Consider the following 25,732-nt stretch of genomic DNA (forward strand, 5'->3'; position numbering starts at 1 on the left):
GGCGTAAGTTCATCCCAGTTGCCCGGAGGCAAGATAAGTATTGGTGCCCCCCCAAATAGCATATTCAGTAAGGTGTCTGTCTCCAGTAGGGTCATGGGATCTAACACAGGGTGTGACATTTGAAAAAAAATTGTTAGAAGGGGGAGTCAGCCACATTAGCAATATCAACTGCTTTCATTTGACTGATTCAAACTTGCAGGGGAGGAGAGGTGCCCCCTTGGGAACAGGAGCCCGGCGGCAGATGACTCCATTGCCTCCCAGAGTTCTGCCTCTGGCTCCAACAGTGGGGATCCCGACAGTATCCAGACATCGGGATCCCAACTGCCGGTGCTTCGACAAGGGGGATCCCGACTCACATGGGCTATTCTCCCTTGTGGGGGTCCACGACCCCCATAGAGGGAGAATAGAACCTGTGGCGAGCGTAGCGAGCCACTGGGCCTGCAGCGTGGCGAGCGCAAGGGGCTTCTTTATGCTTGCCCCCGTTAGAGCACCGGCAGTCAGATCCCAACGTCAGGATACTGACTGTCGGGATCCCGACTGTCTGAGCCCCATATAACACCCGCTCACCACATAGTGCTCTGCAGCGCTGTGTGCTGAGTGATCTGAGCATTCTGAACAATCTAGCATTGCTCAGAACGCTCATCTAAACACATTGCTACGTGTGTAGGCCCCATAAATCTGCCCCACCTGTTTTCTATTTGCTCAGAACGAATCAGGCCCTGCTGTATGTGTCTTGCTGTAATGACTATGGGACTCTATAACTATGACTATGGGCTCTACAACAGGTCAACCACAAAACTATTATTACTGCGGAGGCCTGAATGATATGTTGTATTTGTTTTATGCTTCACTTATTCTTTAAATGTCTCATTTTCCAGCACACACTGAGTAGCTTTTATCTGGCATACTCTTTTGTTCCATTGTTCTATTTAACTTTGTTTGTTTTTTTGTTTTTAGATGAAAGAACTGTTTTCATAAGATGAGGCCATTAAGTGGTTTTGCCCATATAAATATAAAATATACACACAATAGTTGACTAAAGTTCACACACACACGCACTTTATATACATTTATATAAGAGAATGGATGTGATAATAAAAATAGATAAAAAGTACTTTAGTGTAATTCATCCAAATATTCCCCCCCCCCCCCCCCCCCCTTTAGAGTGACTTGCTAGCAAGTCACTCTAAAGTTCATAAAACTTATACAGCAGGTTCCCAGTGGTCCTTCCTGTGGGCGTGGCCTGGAGGTGGGAGAGCAGTGCAGCAGTACCAGCGCTGCCCCTGCTGCATCACACTCTGATGTCCCTTCGGTGGAGGAGGAGAAGATCCCACACTGTGCACGGCATGTTTCACTAGCATCTCTGTGTGATCGCTGCACAGCCACATAGGAACATTGCTACGGACACTGCCCATGCCTCTGGGAGCTGAAAGCTTTTGATTACCTCCAAGGAGATTATATATATCCGTAGCAGAGAATGAGGACCTCACTTATCCTGGGTGTATTACTGCTGCTCTGCCTGGCAGGACTCGCAGCAACAGGTGAGTCTAACTCTTGGCTTTGCAGCAATGATACCTGTGCAGTGTTTATACAGACATGCTACTGGGCTTATATCACCAGAACCAATTGCCAGCTGTACAGTAGTTTGTGTATGTCATGGCATAAGCATGTTCATATTATTTCACTTATTAAAGATTTAAACAGAGAAATAAATGTGTGACAATTAAAAATGAATAATTTGCTGCTTATTTATATTAATAGCATTATTGTTTATGGGATGCTGATGCAGGAAGCACATGGAGTATTGAATGATTAATCCCAATCCTAATCATGCTATGTAATGCTGCATATGCATGAATGAGTGCCCTTATGTTTTGATGGCAGCTAAAAACAATGGGGCAGATGTATTAAGCCTGGAGAAGAGATAAACTGGAGATTAAGTGGAGATAAAGTGAAAGGAGGTAAAGCACCAGCCAATCGGCTGTGTTTGAAAATGACAGTTGGGAGTTGATTGGCTGATGCTTTATCTCCTTTTATTTTATCTCCAGTTTATCTCCAGTTTATCTCTTCTCCAGGCTTAATACATCTGCCCCAATGTATCCGCCTATTAATGAACGTAAAATGAGTTATTCAGCAGATCAGCTCCTTCATAAACAGTCATGTTGGATAAATGCCATTATTATGTGTTCCCATTGGCTGTAAATAAATCGTACAGGTACAATATTTGCCTTTGATCAGGAATATATAAACATTTCCTAACCTAGTTGATACGTGATGGATTTACGGAATATCTAGAGTGATATGTCTACAACGTCTTTCCTATATATTCCATGATGATGATGACGAGGAGGATGTGTAACGCATTGTATTGTTTTGTTGTATAATCCCCCGGTGTGTTATGCAATGTTACTGGAAAAAGCGGCTAGAAAGTACAATGCGTTCACATCACTTTTTTCTTTATAAAAGTACAGAGGAAGGGTGTTGGGAAGCAGCAACACACTGTGACAGGGTAGGATATTGTCATTTGCTGTCTCATTATGACAGTAAGGCCAGACCCTTATTCTGGTTCACTCGCAAAGGCAAATTCATTCTCAAATGGACAAAACCAGGTGCACTGCAGGTGGGGCAGATGTAACATATGCAGAGAGAGTTAGATTTGGGTGGGGGTTTACTTCAAAGTGAGATCTATATTGCAGTGTGAAAATAATGCAGCCAGTATTTTCCCTGCACAGAAACAAAATAACTCACCCAAATCTAACTCTCTCTGCACGTTACATCTGCCCTACCTGCAATGCACATGGTTTTGTCCATATGAGAAGGAATTTGCCTTTGCGAGTGAACTAGAATAAGGGCCCTGGTTTTTTAGAGAGTTTGGAGAATTCACATGTTGTGGTAAAATCTACACTACATTTATTAGAAGTATTTTAGTATTGTTCCAATCTCGAAATAATTTGAGATCACCGATAAGGGCTCACTTAAATATCGCATATCCTTTTCAAAGACCATGACGCTCAACTGGCTAAAATAACAGGAACTCCACCCAAGACTAGTGAATAATGATTTGCTTTGCATTTTACCCCTGGACCATCTGCACAATCTTCCTGTGTTGATAAAATGTGTTTCAGAGAAGTAGCAATGTATGTAACTATAAAGTTGTTTCAGGCTATTTGTTATATGTTTGTGTTATCTATTATACCATGTCATTTTTGCTTCTTTGCAGAGAAACCAAAATTAAGTTCTAAGAATAAGATCCTCATAGCGTCAAATTGTACACTAAATATTACATGCAGGTACAGTATACTAACATTACTCCCTATACGCGTCGTTAGGAATGGTTTTATGTTTAGTATAATGTGTCATGTGTAGTTGAGTGCTGTTTAATTAGCATTATTGCTGTACAGTAAACATTATTTGTGAAATATGAACTTGTGGAAACTGAACAGAAAATGTTTACAAACTGAACAGAAAATCTTGTTTGATGGGAAAAAAAATCACTATATGCTGGTGATTAGTAGAGTTGTTATATGTTGGTGGCTAGTAAAATAATTATATGCTGGTGATTAGTAAAGTTGTTATATGTTGGTGGCTAGTGCAATCATTATATGCTGGTGATTAGTAAAGTTGTTATATGTTGGTGGCTAGTGAAATCATTATATGCTGGTGATTAGTAAAGTTGTTATATGTTGGTGGCTAGTGCAATCATTATATGCTGGTGATTAGTAAAGTTGTTATATGTTGGTGGCTAGTGAAATCATTATATGCTGGTGATTAGTAATGTTGGTATATGTTCGTGGCTAGTAAAATAATTATATGCTGGTGATTAGTAAAGTTGTTATAAGTTGGTGGCTAGTGCAATCATTATATGCTGGTGATTAGTAAAGTTGTTATATATTGGTGGCTAGTGAAATAATTATATGCTGGTGATTAGTAAAGTTGTTATATGTTGGTGGCTAGTAAAATCATTATATGCTGGTGATTAGTGAAGTTGTTATATGTTGGTGGCTAGTGAAATAATTATATGCTGGTGATTAGTAAAGTTGTTATATGTTGGTGGCTAGTAAAATCATTATATGCTGGTTATTAGTAAAGTTGGTATATGTTGGTGGCTAGTAAAATAATTATATGCTGGTGATTAGTAAAGTTGCTATATGTTGGTGGCTAGTGCAATCATTATATGCTGGTGATTAGTAAAGTTGTTATATGTTGGTGGCTAGTAAAATCATTATATGCTGGTTATTAGTAAAGTTGGTATATGTTGGTGGCTAGTAAAATCATTATATGCTGGTGATTAGTAAAGTTGGTATATGTTGGTGGCTAGTGAAATCATTATATGCTGGTGATTTAGTAAAGTTGTTATATGTTGGTGGCTAGTGAAATCATTATATGCTGGTGATTAGTAATGTTGGTATATGTTCGTGGCTAGTAAAATAATTATATGCTGGTGATTAGTAAAGTTGTTATAAGTTGGTGGCTAGTGCAATCATTATATGCTGGTGATTAGTAAAGTTGTTATATGTTGGTGGCTAGTGAAATAAATTTATGCTGGTGACTAATAAATTTGTTTTATGTTTATGTTGTTTTACTACTAGTAAAGTCGCTGTATGTCATTGACTTGTAAAGTTGCTATATGTTGGTTGGTTATGTTGCTATTGGTGAGTAGTGAAATAAAGTAAGTTTTTATTGGTGACTAATGTATTTGTCATATGTTGGTGGCTAGTAAACTCATAAAATGAAAGTGGATAATAAAGTCAGACTATGTTTGTGGCTATCAAAGTCTCATATGTTGGTGGCACTGGCTAGGAAAGTAATTAGCTATTGGTGGCTAGTAAAGGTGTTATACGTTGGTGGATAGTAAAGTCATATTATGTTGATGGCTAGTGAAGTGATTAGGTGTTGGTGACTAGTAAAATAATTTATATGTTGTTGGCTAGTAAAATCACAATATTTTGGTGGCTATTAAAGTGATTAAATTGTCGTGGCTAGTAAAATTTATATATATTGGTGGCTAGTAAAGTAATTACATACAGTATTGGTGGCAATGAAAGTCATAATATGTTGGTGGCTAGTAAAGGAATAATATGTTGGTGGCTAGTAAAGGAATGATATGTTGGTGGCTAGTAAAGGAATAATATGTTGGTGGCTAATTTTGTTGAAGATCAGTGAACGCACTATTTGCTTGGTATTTGCCTTATATGCTCGCTCACTTTTACGAATGACTCTATTTCTTCTATAACCATGCTGCACTGCAGGGGGGCAGATGTAACATGTGCAGTGAGAGTTAGATTTGGGTGAGTTATTTTGTTTCTGTGCAGGGTAAATACTTTCTGCTTTATTTTTATTACACTGCAATTTAGATTTCAGTTTGCACCCACCCCACCCAAATCTAACTCTCTGCACATGTTACATCAGATTTGTCCATCTGCAAAAAATTGCAGCCTTGCCAACAGGACTGAATCAGGTCCATAATCAGGAACCAACTTTTTTAAATTCCAACTAAACACCTGCCTTAATTACTAGATCTTAAGTTGGCCACACACGGTACGTTTTGTGCTAGATGCGTTCTGTTCTAGATCACCTCACATCTAGTTAAAAAAGCATTTGATATGCAATATGCTATTTTAACTAGATGCAATGTGATCAAGTATATATATATATATACAGTGGTCGAAGTGGAAATTTTGAAGTGGGGGTATGGAAATTTTGAAGTGGGGGGAAAGTAAAGAGTGAATATAGTGCGCACCTTCGGACACCCCCCTGTCCATCAACGTCCCCTGCCAGACTGCCCCGTTGTACAGGGGTATTACAAAAGCACAATATGCGCTGCTGAGTGATCAGAGAGCATCCTGAGGGGGAAAAAAAAGTTTGTTTTTTTATCTTCAGATTAAAGTGGCGGTATGGCATACCCCCGTATACCGCCCCACTTCGACCACTGTATATATATATATATATATATTTATTCTGATTTCTGGAAAGTAATGGGTAGATTGTAGAACTAACATGCAAATACATGTCCTCTGTGTTCTAGAGGGGAGCGGCCGGTGGTTTGGTTATGGCCTGCGACCGCTAGTACTAATGATAACCGCACATCTGTGAGTCAGTGCAGTGACAGTGCCTATTGTCAGATGCTTGTGGTGGACCAGCTCACAGCTAACGACACTGGAATCTACAAGTGCCTTTTTGAAGGTACCAACAGCACATCAAGTGTTTATGTGAATGTTGTAGGTAAGTGGGTACAAGTTACGTTTATTTTGTATGTAATAAAAATATGTTTAGTCCATTAATTCTATTCAGCTGTCTAGATGGGGATCAGTGTCAATGATGAGGATAGCAATAAAGAAGATAAAAAAAAATACAATAAGTTGGATCAAGCAAATAAAGGTGATATAAATGTTAATATACAGTAGACTACCTCTGACACTGAGTAAACAGGAGATGCAGCTTTGTTCATCTTTGCAAGATACCCTGTTAAAAATCATTTGCCAATTTATCAACCAAAAATTACACTTTATACCAGTGAATCCCGGTGGTGACTAATGCCTGGTACACACCAGGACGACTAGGGCCCGATCCCCTCAATCTAGATCCAATTCCGACCAATTGGATGTAGATTGTGTGGTGATTGGGCCCTTTTCTGTCCTGGTGTGGACCGATCCGATCCGCGGCCCTGCGGGTCGGTCGTTATTCAGATCCTACCTGCTACAGGTAGGATCTGAATAACGACCATACTGCCGGGTGCTGGTCGCCATTGGATCGGACCCGCTCACGGTGCACATCGTGAGTGGGTCGTGCCCCCCGGCGTCACCGTGAGCGGGTCTGAAGAAACACTGACGACCCGCTCACAATGTGCATCGTGAGCGGGTCGTGGTGGTGTGTACCCTACATTAGTTGAGATAAACATCTTTACTGTTGTGCATATAAATAGTAGTATAATACCACCAGATCATAATATCACCTTTGCCAAAATGTAGCTGTTTGGCTGGGGTATGCAAAGGTCATGTCACCTTGGAGTACTACAGTCCCCAGCAATGCATGTATACTCAGTATTGATATAATTTATTTTTGCATATTCAATATGTCTTCCACACATTTCCAAGAGCAAATCTTTTAAATATGGAAGTAAGAGACAGTGGGCATCTCTGAAATATGGGCCTTATTCTAGTTCACTCTTTCTGACAAATTCCTTCTTAGATGGACAAAACCATGTGCAATGCAGATGGGGCAGATGTAACTTGTGCAGAGAGAATTAGATTTGGGTGGGGTTTTACTTCAAAGTAAGATCTATATTTCAGTGTAAAAATAAAGCAGTCAGTATTTACCCTGCACAGAAACAAAATAACTCACCCAAATCTAATTCTCTCTGCACAAGTAACATCTGCCCCACCTGCAGTGCACATGGTTTTGTCCATCTAAGAAGGATTTTGTCAGAAAGAGTGAACTAGAATAAGGCCCTATGTATTTTATATGAACTGCAGTGATATAACATTTTATGTTACATGTATAAGACATCTGTGCCGGGATGAGAGAACAGTAGTGTCACTGCATGTCTAATATCATGTCATTCATAGATGAGAACTCTTCTCCATTTGGGCCATCAGCAACTGATAGACCCCACCCTGTGTTCATCCATGGTAGCGTCACTGCCATTGACAATGTAATAATACCATGCCAGGCTTCAAGGGGGGATCTCAATGTGACTCTACGTACGGTAAGAGATGCTCAAATTGATGTGGTCCTTACCACAGGATAAAACTAATACTAATAACATAAAGCCCAGTAGCTAAGGTAGAAATAACAATAATCCAGAAAAGCAACTTATTTTATTCTTTCATTTATTTAAGTATAGTGGGTTTTTATTATACTTTTCTCTATCTTGCTTATTTTTGGGTCAGTGTGTGTGATACATTTGCCAATCCCACCATCGGGTACAGGCACTTACAATGTCTAAAGTATAAACAAGTGTATTAGGACCAGATGTACTAAGCTTGAAAAGGTGATAAAATGGAGAGTGATAAACAACCAGCCACTCAGCTCCTACCTGTCATGTCATAGGCTGTGTTTGAAAAAGGACACGTAGGAGCTGATTGGCTGGCTCTTTATCACTCTCCATTTTATCCCATTTCGAGGCTTAGTTCATCTGGCCCTTAGTGAGATTTAGCATGATAGACATCACATTACATTTCACCTCTGTTACTCCACAGACAAATATGACAAAGGTGATTTCAATGGGTCCAAATGTTCAATTCCTTTTTATTTCTATGACATTATTGTTTTATTTGTATTTTTTACATTTTGGGCCTAATTCAAATTCATACTTAAATCTGATGGTTTATATACAAACCTAATGGGGATCGCATAGACGCAAGACTCTTTTTATGCATTTGAAGAACAGGTCTTGCTTTCATCCCCTGTCAGCTGCAGAATGATTGACATGATGTAGCGTTTGGTGGGCAGAGCAGGGAATGTACCTAGTACCATTCTTCAGGGCATGCAGCGGTATGAGTCCAGGGTCTTCAGACGCAGACATGGGCCCCATACATCAGCAATCACAATTTATGGATTTCCAGATCCAGGGATTTTTTTGGCCAGATAAATGGATTTTACAATCTATCTGACTTTGCCCACACATTACAGATTTATTTCAGTGATCGGCAGATTTTTCCATCTAAAGATTGCATCTTCATATCTGGAAATTGCCCAATCGATTGCTGTTCATAATGTAAATAGATGTAGAAGACGAATTGGGAATGCCCACACATATAAAAAAGATCTGCAGATAATACCAGATTATTAAACATGTTTAAAAACCTGATTAAGCAATCGATTGGCGATTTTGATTGGGATTGCCAAAAGGGGGAGCCCACACATCTAAAATTAATTGTGGCAATCATCTCCATATCTGAAAATTGTCACAATTAATTGCTGATGTATGGGGCCCTTTACTGGACCCAAATGTCTGGGTCCAACTGCCATCCTTAGAAAGCTTCAGCTTACACAGTCTGACGATACCTTAGAAACATCACAAATTGTGACGACTGGTCAGTATGGTAATACGAGGCTGCATCCTCTGGCGCAGCACTCTGATCTCACCAACGTATACAGGAGGCTTCTGTCAGTTACAGGAGGCATCTTTCCTCTACAGACGCCTCCTGCTGCACTTGAATTTGAATTACACGCTATCGCTGAGATGCTTCCCAGCAGCAATGCAATGCAAGCACTTGAATTGAGCTCTTCATTTGGACATTGATGATTCATGTTAATACTGCTGATATTGTTATACGGTGACTAATTCGGACTATATTTCACCTTTTAGAAATATGCAGACAACACGTTTGTTCCCAATGGTAACAGTGTAAAGTGGGACAAGGAGAATGGTGTCACAATCCTCAGTGGATTGGTGAGGTATTTCGATATGGTCTTCTGCGAAACCGTTATTGGTGGTAACACGTACAGGTCCCCCAACTTCATGATAATAGTGATAGGTAATTATTTGTTACATTTATTCTCTATTAACCATAATGTTATATTGTACATTTATACTGTATATCAGGCATGTCTAAACTATGGCCCTCCAGCTGTTGTGAAACTACAAGTCCCATCATGCCTTGCCACAGGTTTGCTATTAGGGAGTGCTAAAACTATGGCAAGGCATGCTGGGATGTGTAGTTTCACAACAGCTGGATATTATTCTGCCTGCTGTATATTATTTTTTCTACAACCATTATTCATATGTGTGAAAAGGTTAAATCTTACAGAAGAGATATTAATGCTAACTGATACTAATATAGATTTTTTTTTATATTTGTCTTTTAGAATTTAAGATCTATAGCCTGTCCATTAACCCGCACCCACAGATCCAACTGGCCGTTGGGGAGAAGCTGACACTAAATTGTAGCGCACGCACCCCTTTAAATGGCAGAGTCAGTATCAAATGGGATTATCCTTCATTGGCGGTAATTACACTTTCTCTCCCAACTTTCATTTTTGTTAATGTGATTTGAATATATTTGAACATATGATGCACATATATTATTTATAATAGTACTGAAAGTCTAAGAATGTGAAATCTGTCTTAGCATTAGTTTAATGGGGTAGATGGGAAGACTATAGCTAGCAGCCATATGGGTAACATGTATTCCGGGATTCTCAGAACTTCGTTGGTTTGTATTGAGTATGTAGAGATTTGATTGGCCAGTTACAGAAATGAATTAGTACCTGGCAAACACTGGGGTTATTCAGAGTTGATCGCTGTTGTGCTAAAGCGCAAGCCAATTGAATTTCGAACTACTGTGCATGTGTACAGTTTGTGGCACGCATGATCGGAAGCCAGCATTTGTGGGTGGTATTCGGCCATTTTCTGGGAGCATCAGAAAGAATGACAGGTGTGCTCAGGCGTTTTCAGGGCGGACATGTGATGTCAGCTCCGGCCTCAATCAGCCTGTCTCTGTTGCAGAAATATGGAAGGGTCAGAGCTATGCACACAAGTCAATCGCAGACTGGCACAGGGCGGGCTGTCACTCTGTCTGGGCGGCGGCTAGCTGATTGCAGGCCTCTGCACTTTCGCACAGCAGTGATCAGGTCTGATCAGGCCCATTGCGGGCTTTATTCGGAGTTGAACCCCAGAATTGCAAGAAACAGCACCAAATATAAACCTTGCACTTGCATATTGAACATTACAAATCTGTCTAAATATGTGATAGTAAGGGGGGTATTCAATGGTGGGTGCTATTTCCGACAGGGTAAATAGCATCCGTCGCCTATACAATGCTGCCATTTCCGACAGGATTGAAGGCGGATTCCGACAAAGTAGATCCGACTTTAAAACCAGTCGGATCTGTATGATTGGAAATGGCCATGGATTGGTGAATTCACTGCCGTTTCCCGACAACCCACGGCTGTTTTAGCCGACACGCCCCTTTTCGCCACTCGACAAGCGGAACATTGAATTCCGACTGTCGAGTTGCAGGCGAGCTGGCTGAAAACGGCACGGTATTTCAATTTTTGGGACGTTCTGACAGTTGGATCCCACATTGAATACCCCCCTATTTGTGCAAAACTTATATCTGGAAAATATGAAGCAGAGCCCAATATACTTTATTTGTGATCTTAGCAAAAGCGAGCAGAAGTGAGAGCACAGAGGATTGACCTCCTTGGGGAACTGGAGCACTTAGGGTTCCTGAAAATAGAGGAGGTGACTTTGAAAGATGGCGGGATTTACAGCTGCACAGCTGACACTGGGCGCATGAATAAAACGAACAGCACAACAGTCATCGTACATGGTTAGTACATTCATTGCTCAGCCTATCACAGAGGCAGACAACTGTGAAAATCCAACTTCTGTCATATATATATATATATATATATATATATATATATATATATATATATTTATTTTATAGAACATCTACACTGACTTTCAGTGTGATTTGTGAGCACCTTGTCACCCAATTACATTCTCCTTTATTCACCACACACCCCCATGACCTCACACATTGCAGTCAGACACCTTACACATGGAGCCATGTGCTTCTGCAAAGGAAGTCTGGTAATTAATTTCCTTACATTCTACTTTCAGAAAAGCCTTTTATAATAATTGATAGTACAATGGAAAAGGTGTTCAATGTTAATGTTGGCGACCGCGTCAAGGTACCAGTGAAGTTCGCAGCATATCCTGCTCCTGATGTCAAATGGTAAGTTTGTGTGTAATAGCTCCAGGGTTACCACTGTGTTCCTTATTTTCAATTAAGAGGTAAAATGTCATAATTGTTTGGCAGGATGAAGAATGGGAAACCTGTGCACCACAATCACCGATTTCCATATCTCATGTCAATCAGTGAATGTAGTGAAAAGGATGCTGGGAACTATACAGTTATTCTCACAAATCCACGGACAAAGCATCAGGAAATATACACTTTTCAGCTCAATATAAATGGTAAATATTATCCCAGAATTGTGTCCTTTGGAGACTGAATACATTGTATTAGTCATAGAAAGTGACTTGGCAACTAAAACGCATGTACTTAATTGCATCATAGTTCCTCCACACATATGTGAGAAGTCCGTGTCAGCCACTCTGGAGTCATACAAGTTTGGCAGGCGCTCCACTCTAACCTGTACGGCATCTGGGATTCCGGCACCGGTGCAAATCCAGTGGTCCTGGCAGCTGGAGGAGGAGTGTATGTTCTCACCGCAGTAAGTGGACAACTCGTGTGTACCTATGATAGAACAGTAAGATGGTGAGGACCTATATTGAGTATTTTACTGCTCGATGTTATCTCATGGTGTGTCAGATGTATTAAACCCTACAGAGAGATAAGGTAGATACATATAAAGTATCAGCCAATCAGCTCCTAAATGTCATAGTACAGACTGTGATACATTGTAGTTGCTGTTGTTTAGAATGACAAAGAACAGTGCTAATATAATCCAGTTGTCATCTATTAGAACTACTAGATTCATCTAAGGAACATGGCCTGCATAAGTGATCTGGTCCTGCTGCAAGGTGTCCTGGGAAATTGTAGCCATAATAACATGAGTCTTGTAATGATTTCACAAGGGGATAGCAGATATCTCACATTGCAGCTGTGCTTCTCTTATCAAAGCCTGTAAGCAACCATGATTCCTCTCAGGATCCACTCAGACAGTCCTTTCTGTGGGACACTGTCCCTTTAGTGTCTCTGGGCCTGTTTGGAGGAGTCTGTTATTCCTACGTTTCAGGCAACGTGAGGTTTGCAGAGCAGTGCTCAGCGTTATCTGGGTGAAAGGCCCTCTGAGAGGAAGTGTGCTGATTGATGTGTGGAGTGACAGACAGAGATCCTGTGCCGAGTCCACACAGGTTCCCTTATCAGACCACAGCACAGGCTCCGACTTCCTGCATCAGAGACCAGAGCATTCCGCTTTCCTGTTGTTGTTGTTCGGATGACTTCCTTTAACTTCTTCCCCTAGAGCTAGAGTACTTCCTACCATCCCAAAGAAAACCTTGACTCCTCTCCCTGGGTTCTAGACCAAGCTGCTTCCTCATATCCACATAAACTGTGAATTAAGAAATGATGAATGAACATGTATCCGCGCCTCCACCAGCACCACTAAGGGTCCCCTCCTCCATTTCCTGTCAACTTAATATGAAATCTAATTTTAGACTGAATCTAGGGAATTCACCTTTTCAACCGGAACCTGTTATTTATTTACTATGTATTGATCGCCCCGTTGCTCTTGATCTACGAATGCCGTGTAGTGTTTACGCATCTATTTTATTTATTGAGGTTGGCGCGTGTTTATTTCCTTCTATTCTAGACTGTATGAAATAGGAAAAAATCCTTACAACTGCTTAGAATGGAGGGATGTTGCTGACCAGCATGGAGGGAACGTGGCCGAAATACATGAAAGTCGTACTGATGTCATAGAAGGGAAAATGAAGGTCCGTCTTGTTTTGTGTGTAAAGGTCAATTGCACAGAAAGTGCTCAGCCATATATAGAGTACTGCCATGTGTGTGCCATGTGTGTGCCATGTGTGTGCTCCCTATCAGTATGCTTTGTGTGATACTGTCACCACTGCCAAAGGGGCACTAGCACCCTCCCTATATCGAGTCATATATGCCTACTGTTATTCTTCTGCCTGCAGGAGACTACCAAGCAGCCAGCTGGAGGTGCCCTCTGTCGGGCACATTTAAGAAATTAGGGGCCGATTCACACCCGTTTTGGGTCTGAATTCGGCCCCTTCCCCGATGTTCAGGGTCTGTGTATACGCAAACCCCGGTAGCGAATGGCTTCGCTCGAGAAGGGTCGGGAAGGGGGCGGCAGCAGGGAAACGTTCAGCGATTTATGGGCCTCCCCATAAAATCACTGGGCGTTCCCCTGCATACGCAGGGGTGGCGATGCCTGCTCGGGGCGGGCGGCTGACTACACCTGTGTCAGTGCCCGCTTCTTTTTCAGCGTTCTGCGGGTGTAATAATAGTCAGTATAAACCGACTTTTATTAGCGAACAGCAGAAAAATCATTCGATGATCAGCGACCATTAAATGATTGTTCGGTCAAGTGTGGGGGGGGGGGGGGATGTGTTTGCGTACACATCCTCTCGCAAGCTAGTGAGGGGATTTGGGTGGCAGGGGGTGGTCGGGCATTTGGTGGACCGGTGGGTGGCGCTTACCTGTTCGCTAGGCTGCGAGTATATGCAGCCTAGCGATCAGGTCTGAATCAGGCCCTTAGCCCACCTTGCAGCGTAATGTTGCAGATCTTAGCATTACGCATGGGGATGGGGTGATGATGATGATGCACATCATCCTCCCCCTATCCCTCATAGTAGGGGATAGTAGAGGGTGGGAAGAGAGAGGGATCCTCACTCTTTCAGGAGACTATGGGATTCCCACCAAATTGGAGTTAGGCCGTAAGTCACATACCAAACACTAGCATTCGTTTTAACTGCAATGCTCACCACTGTGCCACGTCATACATGATTCTTTTTACTTTCTATAGACTGTGAGCAAGCTGGTTATTCCGGCCGCCAATGTTTCTGCGGTATACAAGTGCTCAGCCAGAAATCAGGCTGGAAGTGATGAGCGCATCATCGCCTTTCATGTCACACGTAAGTTATAGCCACTTGATTTCCTTATGTTCAGTCTAGTCCAGATTTTGGGCGGTTTATGATCTTTCTACAGCGTACATGTCACTTATCGTAGTATCTGCCCTGGGGATGTGTGTATCGCAGCCATTACTGCTCCGGCCGGGATGCAGCTTCTCTTCTGCTTCCTGTATAACTCGCCCCCATTCACCTGTGTAACTGGCCAATGGGAGTCTGGGGTGCAGGGTAGCAGGAAGCAAAAGTGCTGTTTCCTGTCCAGTTCAGCGGTAGCTGTGATGCCCACAGAAGCGCTGCTGATCCCCTGGGACAGCCAGCCAGCACATGTTTTATAACACATCTTAAAGGTATTATCCAAACTTTCAAGCGTTCCCTGAAAACGCACCTCTTCAGGCAAGCCTATCATATTTAAGTTCTACATGCATAACCCTCTGAGGCACTTATGTATTATATAGCTTCCCTTCTGGACTTGTAACTTGGTGGGACTGCTATGCTATTACTTGTGCCTGTCCTTGTGTTTCCCCCCTATATCCCTATAGATTGTAAGCTTACAGCAGGGCCCTCCTACCTCCAAGTCTGTCTGCTGTTACCCAGTTTGTTTTATCACTGTCTACTATTGTGAAGCGCAACGGAATCTGCTGCGCTATATAAGAAACTGTAAATAAATAAATACATAATTATAAACCTTATATACTAGTATTAACATGTGCCCCCACCAGTGCTGCAGTAGCCACCAGTGATATCATGTTTAAAAAACACACACACACACACACACATATATATATATATATATTGATATACGAATATACAAATTTCATATGTTGTTCTTTAGGAGGCCTTGACATCAGTGTGCACCCCAAGGACAAGCTCACTGAACATGACGATATCAGTCTTAGATGCATTGCTGATCAGTTTACATATGGGAACCTGTCGTGGTACAAGCTCAGCCCATCCATGTCGACCAACTGGTCAATGCCCATCTGTGACAGCATGGACACGCTCATACAATTGGATTCCACAACAACTTACATAAGGGGATTAAATGTAACTTTAGAACTCAGTCTGCGGGACATCTCTATGTATGACCAGGGGGACTACGTCTGTGTAGTACGGGACAAGAAGACCCAGAAGAGATACTGTTTGACCACACGTATAGCGATTGATGGTATGGAAAGTTTAATTTTCTATGCTTATTGGGTGACATTCGTTTGTAGAATTAAGTAGTGAGCATAAACAGAAGTTTAGGATGAGAGATGACTTAGTTTAATGAAGAAGTGGGCTCATTTAAAGTGCAGAGAAATGAGGTTGAAGATGTAGGTATAGGGAAGCCAATCCCGGGGAATTTTTTCAATCCCGGGATTCGGGATTGAAAAATTCCCAATCCCGGGATTGGCTTCCCTAATAAAAAAAAAAGGGTGGTGTGGTCAGGAGCCGGGTGTGCGAGTAATGTTGCCTCAGGAGCCTGGTGGGTAGGCTGTGCATCCAGGAGCCAGGCAGGAAGTAGGAGAAAGGGGGGGCAAGCAGCACTCCCAGGATCAAGGCAGGCTGTGCTGATGGTGCGGTTGTGTGGCCTGCGCAGCCTTACCTCTGACCTTGTCACGCTGCGCAGAGCCACACTTCCGGGATGGGGACAGGCAGTGTCTGAGCAGGTGCGTAGACGCTGCTCGGTATTACTGTAGATTGCATTTTTGGGACAAATCCCGTGATCCCGCCGATCCTGATCCCGGGATTGGCCACCCTATGTAGGGAGCATTAAAGTTAGAGAGGAGCTTGTATTTGAGGAAGAGGATTGCTTAGGGGAATGGGAGCCATTGCAGATTTTCTTGAAGGGGCTTGGCAGAAGTTGAGTGCAGGAGAAGAAGATAAGTTTAGCTGCAGAGTTTAGAACAGACTGAAGGGAGCAAGCTGGTAGCGCAAGAGGCCAGTGACTAGACTGCTGTTGTAGTCCAGCCGTGAGATGACAGTGAGTGAATAATAATTTTTGTTGCACTCAGGGACATATAAACCCTTATAGACAGGGCCTGGACAGACAAGGGGCTCAGGTGGCAGCTTTGCCGGTTAGTGCTGGGCCGCCTGCTGCAACAGCAGGCAGGGGCAGCCATTGGAGAGACAGTGCTGATGGCATTTTGAATGTGGTGCCAGTGGCGTAGCTACATATGTGGCAGACCCCACGGCGGCTTGGGGGAGCGGCGCCAGCAGGGTCTGTGGCGGACGCTGCTGTCTTGGTCCCCTGTCAGCTCAGCCAGCGGTGCCCGTAGTCCATCGCCTCACCAATTCGTGGGGGGGCGGCGGGCGCCAGAATATTTTTGGGCAGGAAGGAGAAAAATTTCTAGCTATGCCACTGTGTGGTGCTGGTCGCAAGCCAATTAGGGCTCATGGAGCCAGCCAATCAGGAGTAGCCACCCCTGATTCGCTGTCAGTCTATGAGCTCCGATTGGCTCGCCAGTGAAGGAGGCAGCTCAGTGAGTGGAAAGAAAGGGGGATGGGGAGAAATGAAGGGAGGGGATTGGGCACAATTTCTGATGCAAGCACTAGATAATTGCATGCTACGTGTACACTTGAGTACAATATTAGATGGTTGTAAGACCAAGGACTCTTGCCAAACAAAAACAGCTCTAATCTTTCTCTACAGTATCGTTTACAATTATAATTAAGACATCTCATTTCATATTTTCAGATTCCAGTGACTTGATTTTACTGCTCTGTGTTTGTGTGGCAGTAATGAATGACAGCCATGTTATGCAAATATGTAACTTATGTGTATTTGAAAGCACATGACAGGTTTACCTAACGCACATTTAATAATATACATGCATTTCTTTTGCACAGCCCAGAAACCTCCTGTTATTCACCAAGAGCTGAAGAACCAGACAACCAATGTTAGTGAAACTTTGGAGGTGCGGTGCCAGGTCACCGGGACACCCGATCCACAAATTCTTTGGTTTAAGAATGATGAGGCTTTGGTTGGAGACTCAGGTAATGACTGGCATCAAATTTGTCTTAATTAATAAAGCAGGGTAAGAGCATATGAATGACAATTTCATGTATGGCGTATCTCTTGAGGGGGTGGAATGTTCTGTTCTATTTAGAAAAGAGATTTATACAGTAAATACAAATGTTTCTCCAGTTTAAATGTATTGTCTAAGAATATAACTTGGATATTATAGATGTGCAAACCAAAATATGCTTTCAATCTAGTTTAGGGGGCAAATTTACAAAGATCATACTGTAGTTCTATTGAAGATGTGATTTTGCCCATAGCAACCAATCAGATCCTATCTGTTATCTTCTAGAAGGTGCTAAATAAATAAGTAGACTCTGATTGGTCGCCATGGCAACATCCCATCTTTATTGCATCTCCCATCTTAGTATATTTTCCCCTATTTTTTTTTTTTGGCAATAAATCCTATAAAAAGGACTGCTCCGCACCACTGCAGGGTGATTGCAAAGGTTTTATATGCCAGCAGCCGCTAGATGGTATCCAACAGAGCAATTCAAGTGCCGCTCCATTCCACGGTGCACAACCGCCAGTACTGGCATTAATGTTATGCTGCTAATTTGTAGTATTTATAAATAATAGTAGGAATATGTCAGCACAAAAATACATCAAAGTGCAGGTGCTCATGGAATGTTATTGGTCTGTTTTAAAGGTATTATATTAAAGGACCGGAATAGAACTTTGACCATACAGAGGGTTAGGAAGCAGGATGAGGGCGTCTATTCATGTCGAGCCTGCAATGATCTGGGGTGTGCCGAAGCAGAAATGCACTTTACCGTGAACAGTAAGTATCATAAATATCTAGCAGCACATAATGAGGGTCATTCAGGTGCGGAGGCAAAGTGGCTATGGCACGCATATCGTTACATGTTTTCGTACAGCATGCCAGTGGCGTAACAATTAGGCCGCAGCCCCCGCGGTGGCGGGGAGGTGCCGGGGGGCAGCGGGCGCTGGTGGATCTCCGCCAGCTCCCCACTGCATGTGGGTGCAGCGGGAGCTGGCAGGGGGGTCTGTGCGGCGCGGGGGTACCTGTTTAAGGGAGAGCCTGGAGGTCCCTGCGCCTGCGGCGCTGAGTATGATGCTGCCGGGGTCCCTGCAGTGAAGTGGAAATAACGCGCTATCTCCGCTGGAGATAGCGCGTTATTTCCACTTCACTGCAGGGACCCCGGCAGCATCATACTCAGCGCCGCAGGCGCAGGGACCCCGGCAGCATCATACTAGGCGGCGCAGGGACCTCCAGGCTCTCCTTTAATACAGGTACCTCCGCGCCGCACGGACCCCCCTGCCAGCTCCCGGGGGGGTCCTTTAACGGGGGGGGGGGGGGCGGTGAAATTGTCCCGGCGGGGGGGGCGCAAAAGTTTTAGTTACGCCACTGCAGCATGCGTCTCACACAGTTTGCATGCACAGTGAGTGATTCCCAAGTGCGGACACAGCGAGATTTTAGTTGCAAATTGATTGACAGGAAGTCAGTATGTGGGGTTGTAATGGGGTAGTGTTTGGGTGAACGTAGGCATATCATGGCCATTCAGACAGCGTTATCTAGGCATGCATAGATTAGCAGCTGGGAAATATTTGCTACTGGAGAGGCCTGTGCGCGTCCCGAATGATCAGCCCAATCTGCGTTCCAGTTTTTAGGGAAGGATTGATGGTTTGAAAGGTAGGTTATACCCACAAAAATAACATCCAGTGACCCAACAAAGCATCAGGACTCCCCAATTTTCCTGGGATTGTTGGATTGTGTCAGATGACTTTACGGTTATTATAAAACAGTGTGCAGACATAAACTGTCCATTCTCCAATTGTTTCCCTGTAGGCACAGAAGAGAAAACAAATCTGGAGCTCATTATTCTAGTTGGCACCGGTGTGATTGCCCTGTTCTTTTGGTTGCTTCTTGTAATCATCCTCCGGACCGTAAAGAGGGTAATGAATCAAGATTCTCTACTGTCCCATTTGTATTTGCCTGGCATGACAAATGAAAACTGACTGGGGGCCTTTTGTTTCTCCATCTTCCCATTGTAGTTATGTCAACAGACACATTTTCCTTTCAATACCTTAAAACTCTTGCCTGGTTTACTGTGGCCGTATTAATTTGATTTTAATTGTAATTGCACATAAAGAAAAAAATTCTTGGGAACTCTTTGCTTGTTATGGGTAAAGAAAGTAATTGTTATCCGTGTGACCGGCCTTTGGGGAACGTGTAGGATGTAGATCTGAACCGCTGGCATTACACTGTAGGATGCATGGACACTGCTATGTAGAGTTTACCAGAAGTGTTGTTTTCCAGCCCAATGGAGGGGAACTGAAGACTGGCTACTTGTCTATCATTATGGACCCCAGTGAAGTCCCCCTGGAGGAGCAGTGTGAACGACTCTGCTATGACTCAATGAAATGGGAGTTCCCCAGAGACCGGCTGAAGCTAGGTAACGTACCTTGATGCTCCTTGCTACTATAATACGCAGAAGCGGATTTTACACAAGGCAACCTAGTCACCTGCCTAAGGCCCAGCAGGTCTCAAGGGGACCCATAAAGATATCCTGGCAATCCAAAACATTCCCAGAGGAGCATGGAATGATGATGTCATGACATCACATCATGGACCTTTCCACGCTCCCAAAGTCCCTTCAATGTTATATGATAGGATAAAAAATGTTTGTAGCGTAAAGCAGGCAGTCTGGTTACTTTAAATGTGACACAGGTATTACCTACTTCCAAAACAGCTAGAGCCTGATTTGTACCCAATGCCAATGTTCACGCACCTGAGCATTTATTGGTAAACTAAGCAATGCTCCAAGGTACTCGGCAGCAAAAATATAGTGCTATGGATTGTTTGAGGAGGGCCCCAAAATGGTATCTCGCTTGGGGCCCCCTGAAGTCTAAATCTGCCTCTGCATATAGTTCTGCTTTATTTATTGTTTATAATTTAGTTTGCATGGAAAATAAGCTGAACCGGACCCCATAATGTCTTTTATTACACAGGAAAACCTCTTGGCCGTGGGGCTTTTGGACAAGTGGTGGAAGCTGATGCTTTTGGAATTGATACGACCGGTACTTGCAAAACAGTTGCAGTGAAAATGCTAAAAGGTGAATTTGAATTTTTTAACTGTGACACCTTATAAAAAATTCAAATGATGATGTTTTAAATATATTATATATCCTTCTTTCACAGAGGGGGCAACTAATAGCGAATACACAGCACTAATGTCAGAGTTAAAAATCCTCAGTCACATTGGTCATCACCTGAACGTTGTGAACTTGCTTGGAGCCTGCACCAAGCCAGGAGGTTGGTAATCTGTATTCTGTACATTTGCCTGTCTTTGTCAGACCTTGTAGGAGGACCTCTTTTGCGTCGTACTGGTCTCCTGTGCAGTTTTATGACCAGAATCCTGTGGCCCATAATTGATATTTTACCACAAGTAAGATGCCTGATGCACAGTATAAGGGGAGGTTAGGTTCCTCGAGCTGTTTTGCATTATTAGACTAACAGTAAACTATTGTAATGTTGAGTGGGCAAATTTATATTTTTCTCACAAATTACCCACAAATTAGGTGTCATCATGTTTAATTTGAAAAGAAAATTGTTTACTGTGAGGCAGTTTTCTGATTATGGGAAACTGAGCAGGTCTTATGCTGTGCATGTGCAGTATGGACCCTGCGTCCTGTAAGGCTGCAGATGCCAGGTTGTTAACCGTTTGCGGTTGTATGAGGGCAGGGAATGGGTGGAGTAGTTTGGCTTCACAAAACAAAAGTGTTTCATCCATTTGTGGGAGTGCCAAGGCCAGGGTCTCTGGTCACAGCGACGGAGCTGCGGCGGCCGGTCTGTGTAACATTAGGAATACTAAGCTAGCCGATGGTGTTGCAAAGTGATCTGATGATATCCTGGGACAACTTTAAATGTTAAACTTGTTGTTAACTTGTTTGTTATAGGTCCACTGATGGTGATTGTTGAATACTGCAAGTTTGGGAATCTGTCTGCATATTTAAGAAGCAAAAGGAATGAATTTGTTCTGTACAAGGTATCTATACGTCCATGAAAATATGCAGGATTTACCGTAGCACGACTTGGTTTGTTAAACCCTGTACACATGGGTAACGGAGCCTCTGTGCTGAGTGGGGTACTGGAACAAAGCTCGCTGAGCCCACATCGCTGACACACATGATAGGCACCAGTGATGTGTGCTGAGCGATCTGTGCTCATCAATTTCCTAGGCTTGCTAGGCGATCTTACTAGATTGTCTCTGTCGGAGTTGGCTACATTACTATAGTGTGTACCCGTGGAGCAATCCGTGCTTACTAAGCTAGACAGATCACTTAGAACACAGTCCAACATCGCTACGTGTGTAGGGGCCTTTACTCACAAGTACTGTTTACATTTTTTTAGAGATGCAAACACAGTGTAAAGCATTGTTGTAGGGTGGGTGCTGTCCTGCCTCCTTCCTGTCTCCGACCTCATCTCACAGACAAGAAACACAAGGTCACATACTTTCAGTCACATCATTATAAAATATCGTAGCAGTTACACATTAACACGTACTGCAATAGCCACAAACGATGGGGTATGATGTCAGCAGCAGGCCGGATGTGCCTGTTTTTAACGCAGCCGCTGAGTAAGTCCTGGGCTATACGGCGGCTGCGAAAAGCATGGACCACACCAAAAAACATACTATCAGGCACAGCAACAGTCACATCACTATCGTATACTCTAGCAGTCAAACAATAGCATGTACTGTAGCAGTCACACACTATAATATACTGTAGCAGTCACACACTATAATATACTGTAGCAGTCACACATTATCACGTACTAAAGAAGTCACATCCCTATTGCATACTGCAGCAGTCACACACACTATTCGATTTAGACTATAGTTCACATCTGCGCTACAGAGTCTACCCTGCACAGTCTATTTTCCTATTTGATTTCGATGCCTCGGGGTCTCGTATTGCCATTAAATGCAGCTGAAAACCGTTCGATTTCGATTCGGCCTATATAAGCAAAATCAAATAGAAAGTTGAACTAAATCGAACCGTGTGTACGGGGCTTTACATATTCAATCTGTAGCTGTTGGCTGGCAGATCATGCTAGGAGTTGTTGTATTCAACAGCTCAACAGTCTCAAAATTGCAGTTACATCTCAATAGTGTTTTTATCTATGTTTCTTTTGCAGACTAAGTCTATGCGGTACAGACAGAGCAGGCAGCATTATGTGGAAGCACCCAGGGACCTGAAGCGCCGACTAGACAGCATTGCCAGCAGTCAGAGCTCTGCCAGTTCTGGGTTTGCTGAAGAGAAATCTCTCAGTGATGTAGAGGAGGAGGAAGGTAATACTGTTACACCTCCAAATATTGTTTTATATTACAATTAAATGCATTACTTATACCCCAGTGGTTTATTTGCCATTTAAGCTTTCAGCACTTTCAGGTATTTTTATATTCATTGTTCTTTCTTATGCAGCATCTAAAATGTAAGTTTCATATTATTGAAGACATGATACCGAGTTGGTCACCAGTGTGGAAGAGTGATTTCTAACACATGCAATGTTTTCCCTACAGCTGACGAGGTGTGCAAGAACCAACTGAGCATGGAGGACCTTATCTCCTATAGCTTCCAAGTGGCCCGTGGCATGGAGTACATGTCCTCACGTAAAGTACGGTGATCAGCATGATTGAAGTCATTCGTTTTATTTATATTTCTAGATAGGGTTTTTTGTTTGCTTCAGAATATACACATGTTCAAAGCCAAGAGATAATACACCCAAACCTCAGATGTTTTAATGACTGAGTAATACATTGTTAAGGATAATATAGTCCTAGCACCTAAAACATATAAGGCCAGATTCTCTAAGCTTCAAAAGTGATAAAATGGAGAGTGATAAAAAGCCAGCCAATCAGCTCCTGCCTGACATTTTTAAAACACAGTCTGTGACATGGCAGGTAGGAGCTGATTGGCTGGCTGTTTATCACTCTCCAGTTAATCACTTTTGAAGCTTAGAGAATCTAGCCCATAATGAGATACATACAGTTGACCAGCGGTCAGGATGCTGGCAGTCAGAATACCGTTGCTAGCAGGTTAATAAACTTATCCTCACATCTTTCCTGCAGCCTAAACCTATGTCCCCCTACTACTGCCTAAACCTAACCCCCCATCACCTGCATGACCCTAACCCGCCCTGACCGGTATGCTGGTGTCGGTATTCTGAAGACATTCAGATGCCAGCGTCGGTATACTGAACGCCGGAATTCTGACTGCCAGGATGCTGACTGCATCCCCATATATCTGTTTCCAAAAACAGCTATATAATATTGTATAAATAAATACAAAAGGTAAATATTTATGTAACACTATAAATACTGTATAGTAATGTAACATTTTACTTATCCTGTTTGGTAAATATTAGAACCATAATACATTTTAAACCACAGCCAGTGCATACATTAATCCTTTTTTATTTCCAGTGCATCCACCGGGACCTGGCAGCGCGTAATATATTACTGGGTGAAAACAATGTGGTCAAGATCTGTGACTTTGGTTTGGCACGAGACGTCTATAAAGATCCAGATTATGTCCGGAAAGGAGATGTAAGCATAGAGCTGACATTCAAAATGATTAAAGTTACTAAATGTGCTGGATGTCTTTAGTTTTTTATTCACCCACTCTTTTTCCTCAAGGCTCGGCTTCCTCTGAAATGGATGGCGCCAGAGACTATTTTTGACAGAGTATACACCACACAAAGCGATGTGTGGTCATTTGGGGTCCTGCTTTGGGAAATATTCTCCTTAGGTGAGTCACACGTCTAGATTTCCGCCTGTACAGGAAATCCTTATGGACTAACCGGACACTGATGAATCAAAAATATTTCTAGATTTATGCCCTTAAATTAAAAAAAAAATGTATTATTTGAAATGATCCTATGTAATAAAAGACTAATGCTGTCCTCACCTCTATGGGGGAAATTCAAGTTCATTAGATGGCGTTTGATGAAGCAATTGAAGTGTTGCTCCATTTGTGGCGCACTGCCGCCGGTGCTGACTGTTATGTTGTTCCGTCATTTTGACAGGCTGTTCACATAAATTTACTTATTTAAATATTATATTTCTTCAATGCCAGAAAGCAGTATAACATACACTATCATGTGACTGGGATATTATGGTAGAATGTTTAGATTTTTGCCCTAAACAAACTAATGTATTGGACCCAACAACAACATTATGCTGGATTTGCTTTTATGTGGGAAGATGCATTACGTTACACCTTCACACATCACTAATCTGACACAATTGGGGGGGAACAGTGGGGCCCAATCAGACCCATTTGGTCGGGTCCAAATTTGGCCCTGTTTTTTCATGGTGGGGGGTCTGCTCATGTGAAAGCCCCCTGTGCGAAACTAATAATCAATCAAATATAGAGAAACATAGAGGAGATACATCAAAACTTGGAGAGAGATAAAGTGGGGAGAGATACACTACCAGCCAATCAGCATCTCACCATCATTTTGCAGGTTGTAGTTGAAAAATGACAGGGGATGTTTGGTTAGTAGTTTATCTCTCTCCCAAGTTTGGTACATCTCCCCCCGTATTTTTTTATAGCACTCTAGATCCTTATATTTACACCAGAGCAGTTGTATGAAGTACAGTAAAGCTCTGTACAAAGAGACGATGGTTACACATCTTTCTTACAGGGGGGTCCCCATATCCTGGGGTACAGATTGACGAAGACTTCTGCAGAAGACTAAAAGACGGAACCCGAATGAGAGCTCCGGATTATGCAACAGTTGAAATGTAAGTTTGCAACATAGTGGCCGGGAAGTCTGATTCATAGTGAGCTGGAATGTGACTGGGATTGAATGCCCCACTTACGGACATGGTTTTGTCATACCAGATATCAGACAATGCTGGACTGCTGGCTGGGAGAGCCCAAACAAAGGCCAACCTTTCCCGAACTAGTGGAGCATCTGGGAAATGTGTTGCAAGCTAATGTACAAATGGTAAGTAATGCATTCTTTGGCCCTTATTCAGATCTGACCGCAGTACAAATTTGTTCTTAAAATGGGCAAAACCATGTGCACTGCAGGTGGGGCAGATGTAACATGTGCAGAGAGAGTTAAATTTGGGTTGGGGTGTGTTGAAACTGAAATCTAAATTGCAGTGTAAAAATAATGCAGCCAG

The 25,732-nt window shown here is 42.7% G+C and overlaps 1 protein-coding gene across 1 annotated transcript in view; it reads left to right on the top strand.

Moving 5' to 3' along the window:
• The first annotated feature begins 1,309 nt into the window (after window positions 1-1,309).
• The window catches only part of KDR (kinase insert domain receptor), a 31,082-nt gene continuing 6,659 nt past the window's right edge, over window positions 1,310-25,732 (top strand). Inside the window, exons 1-26 of the mRNA XM_083168321.1 lie at window positions 1,310-1,541; window positions 3,221-3,290; window positions 6,026-6,222; window positions 7,566-7,705; window positions 9,311-9,479; window positions 9,811-9,950; window positions 11,108-11,276; window positions 11,573-11,687; window positions 11,772-11,929; window positions 12,033-12,189; window positions 13,291-13,414; window positions 14,470-14,578; window positions 15,405-15,737; window positions 17,402-17,548; window positions 18,223-18,354; window positions 19,384-19,490; window positions 19,855-19,990; window positions 20,547-20,651; window positions 20,737-20,850; window positions 21,495-21,583; window positions 22,735-22,888; window positions 23,120-23,214; window positions 24,023-24,145; window positions 24,236-24,347; window positions 25,246-25,345; window positions 25,446-25,551. Of these exons, the coding sequence (XP_083024447.1) occupies window positions 1,478-1,541; window positions 3,221-3,290; window positions 6,026-6,222; window positions 7,566-7,705; window positions 9,311-9,479; window positions 9,811-9,950; window positions 11,108-11,276; window positions 11,573-11,687; window positions 11,772-11,929; window positions 12,033-12,189; window positions 13,291-13,414; window positions 14,470-14,578; window positions 15,405-15,737; window positions 17,402-17,548; window positions 18,223-18,354; window positions 19,384-19,490; window positions 19,855-19,990; window positions 20,547-20,651; window positions 20,737-20,850; window positions 21,495-21,583; window positions 22,735-22,888; window positions 23,120-23,214; window positions 24,023-24,145; window positions 24,236-24,347; window positions 25,246-25,345; window positions 25,446-25,551 (3,465 nt within the window). The 5' untranslated portion in view covers window positions 1,310-1,477. The remainder of the gene's footprint in view (window positions 1,542-3,220; window positions 3,291-6,025; window positions 6,223-7,565; window positions 7,706-9,310; window positions 9,480-9,810; window positions 9,951-11,107; window positions 11,277-11,572; window positions 11,688-11,771; window positions 11,930-12,032; window positions 12,190-13,290; window positions 13,415-14,469; window positions 14,579-15,404; window positions 15,738-17,401; window positions 17,549-18,222; window positions 18,355-19,383; window positions 19,491-19,854; window positions 19,991-20,546; window positions 20,652-20,736; window positions 20,851-21,494; window positions 21,584-22,734; window positions 22,889-23,119; window positions 23,215-24,022; window positions 24,146-24,235; window positions 24,348-25,245; window positions 25,346-25,445; window positions 25,552-25,732) is intronic.

Source organism: Crinia signifera, chromosome 1 (genome assembly GCF_055691185.1).
Source record: "Crinia signifera chromosome 1, ASM5569118v1, whole genome shotgun sequence".
NCBI lineage: Eukaryota > Metazoa > Chordata > Amphibia > Anura > Myobatrachidae > Crinia > Crinia signifera.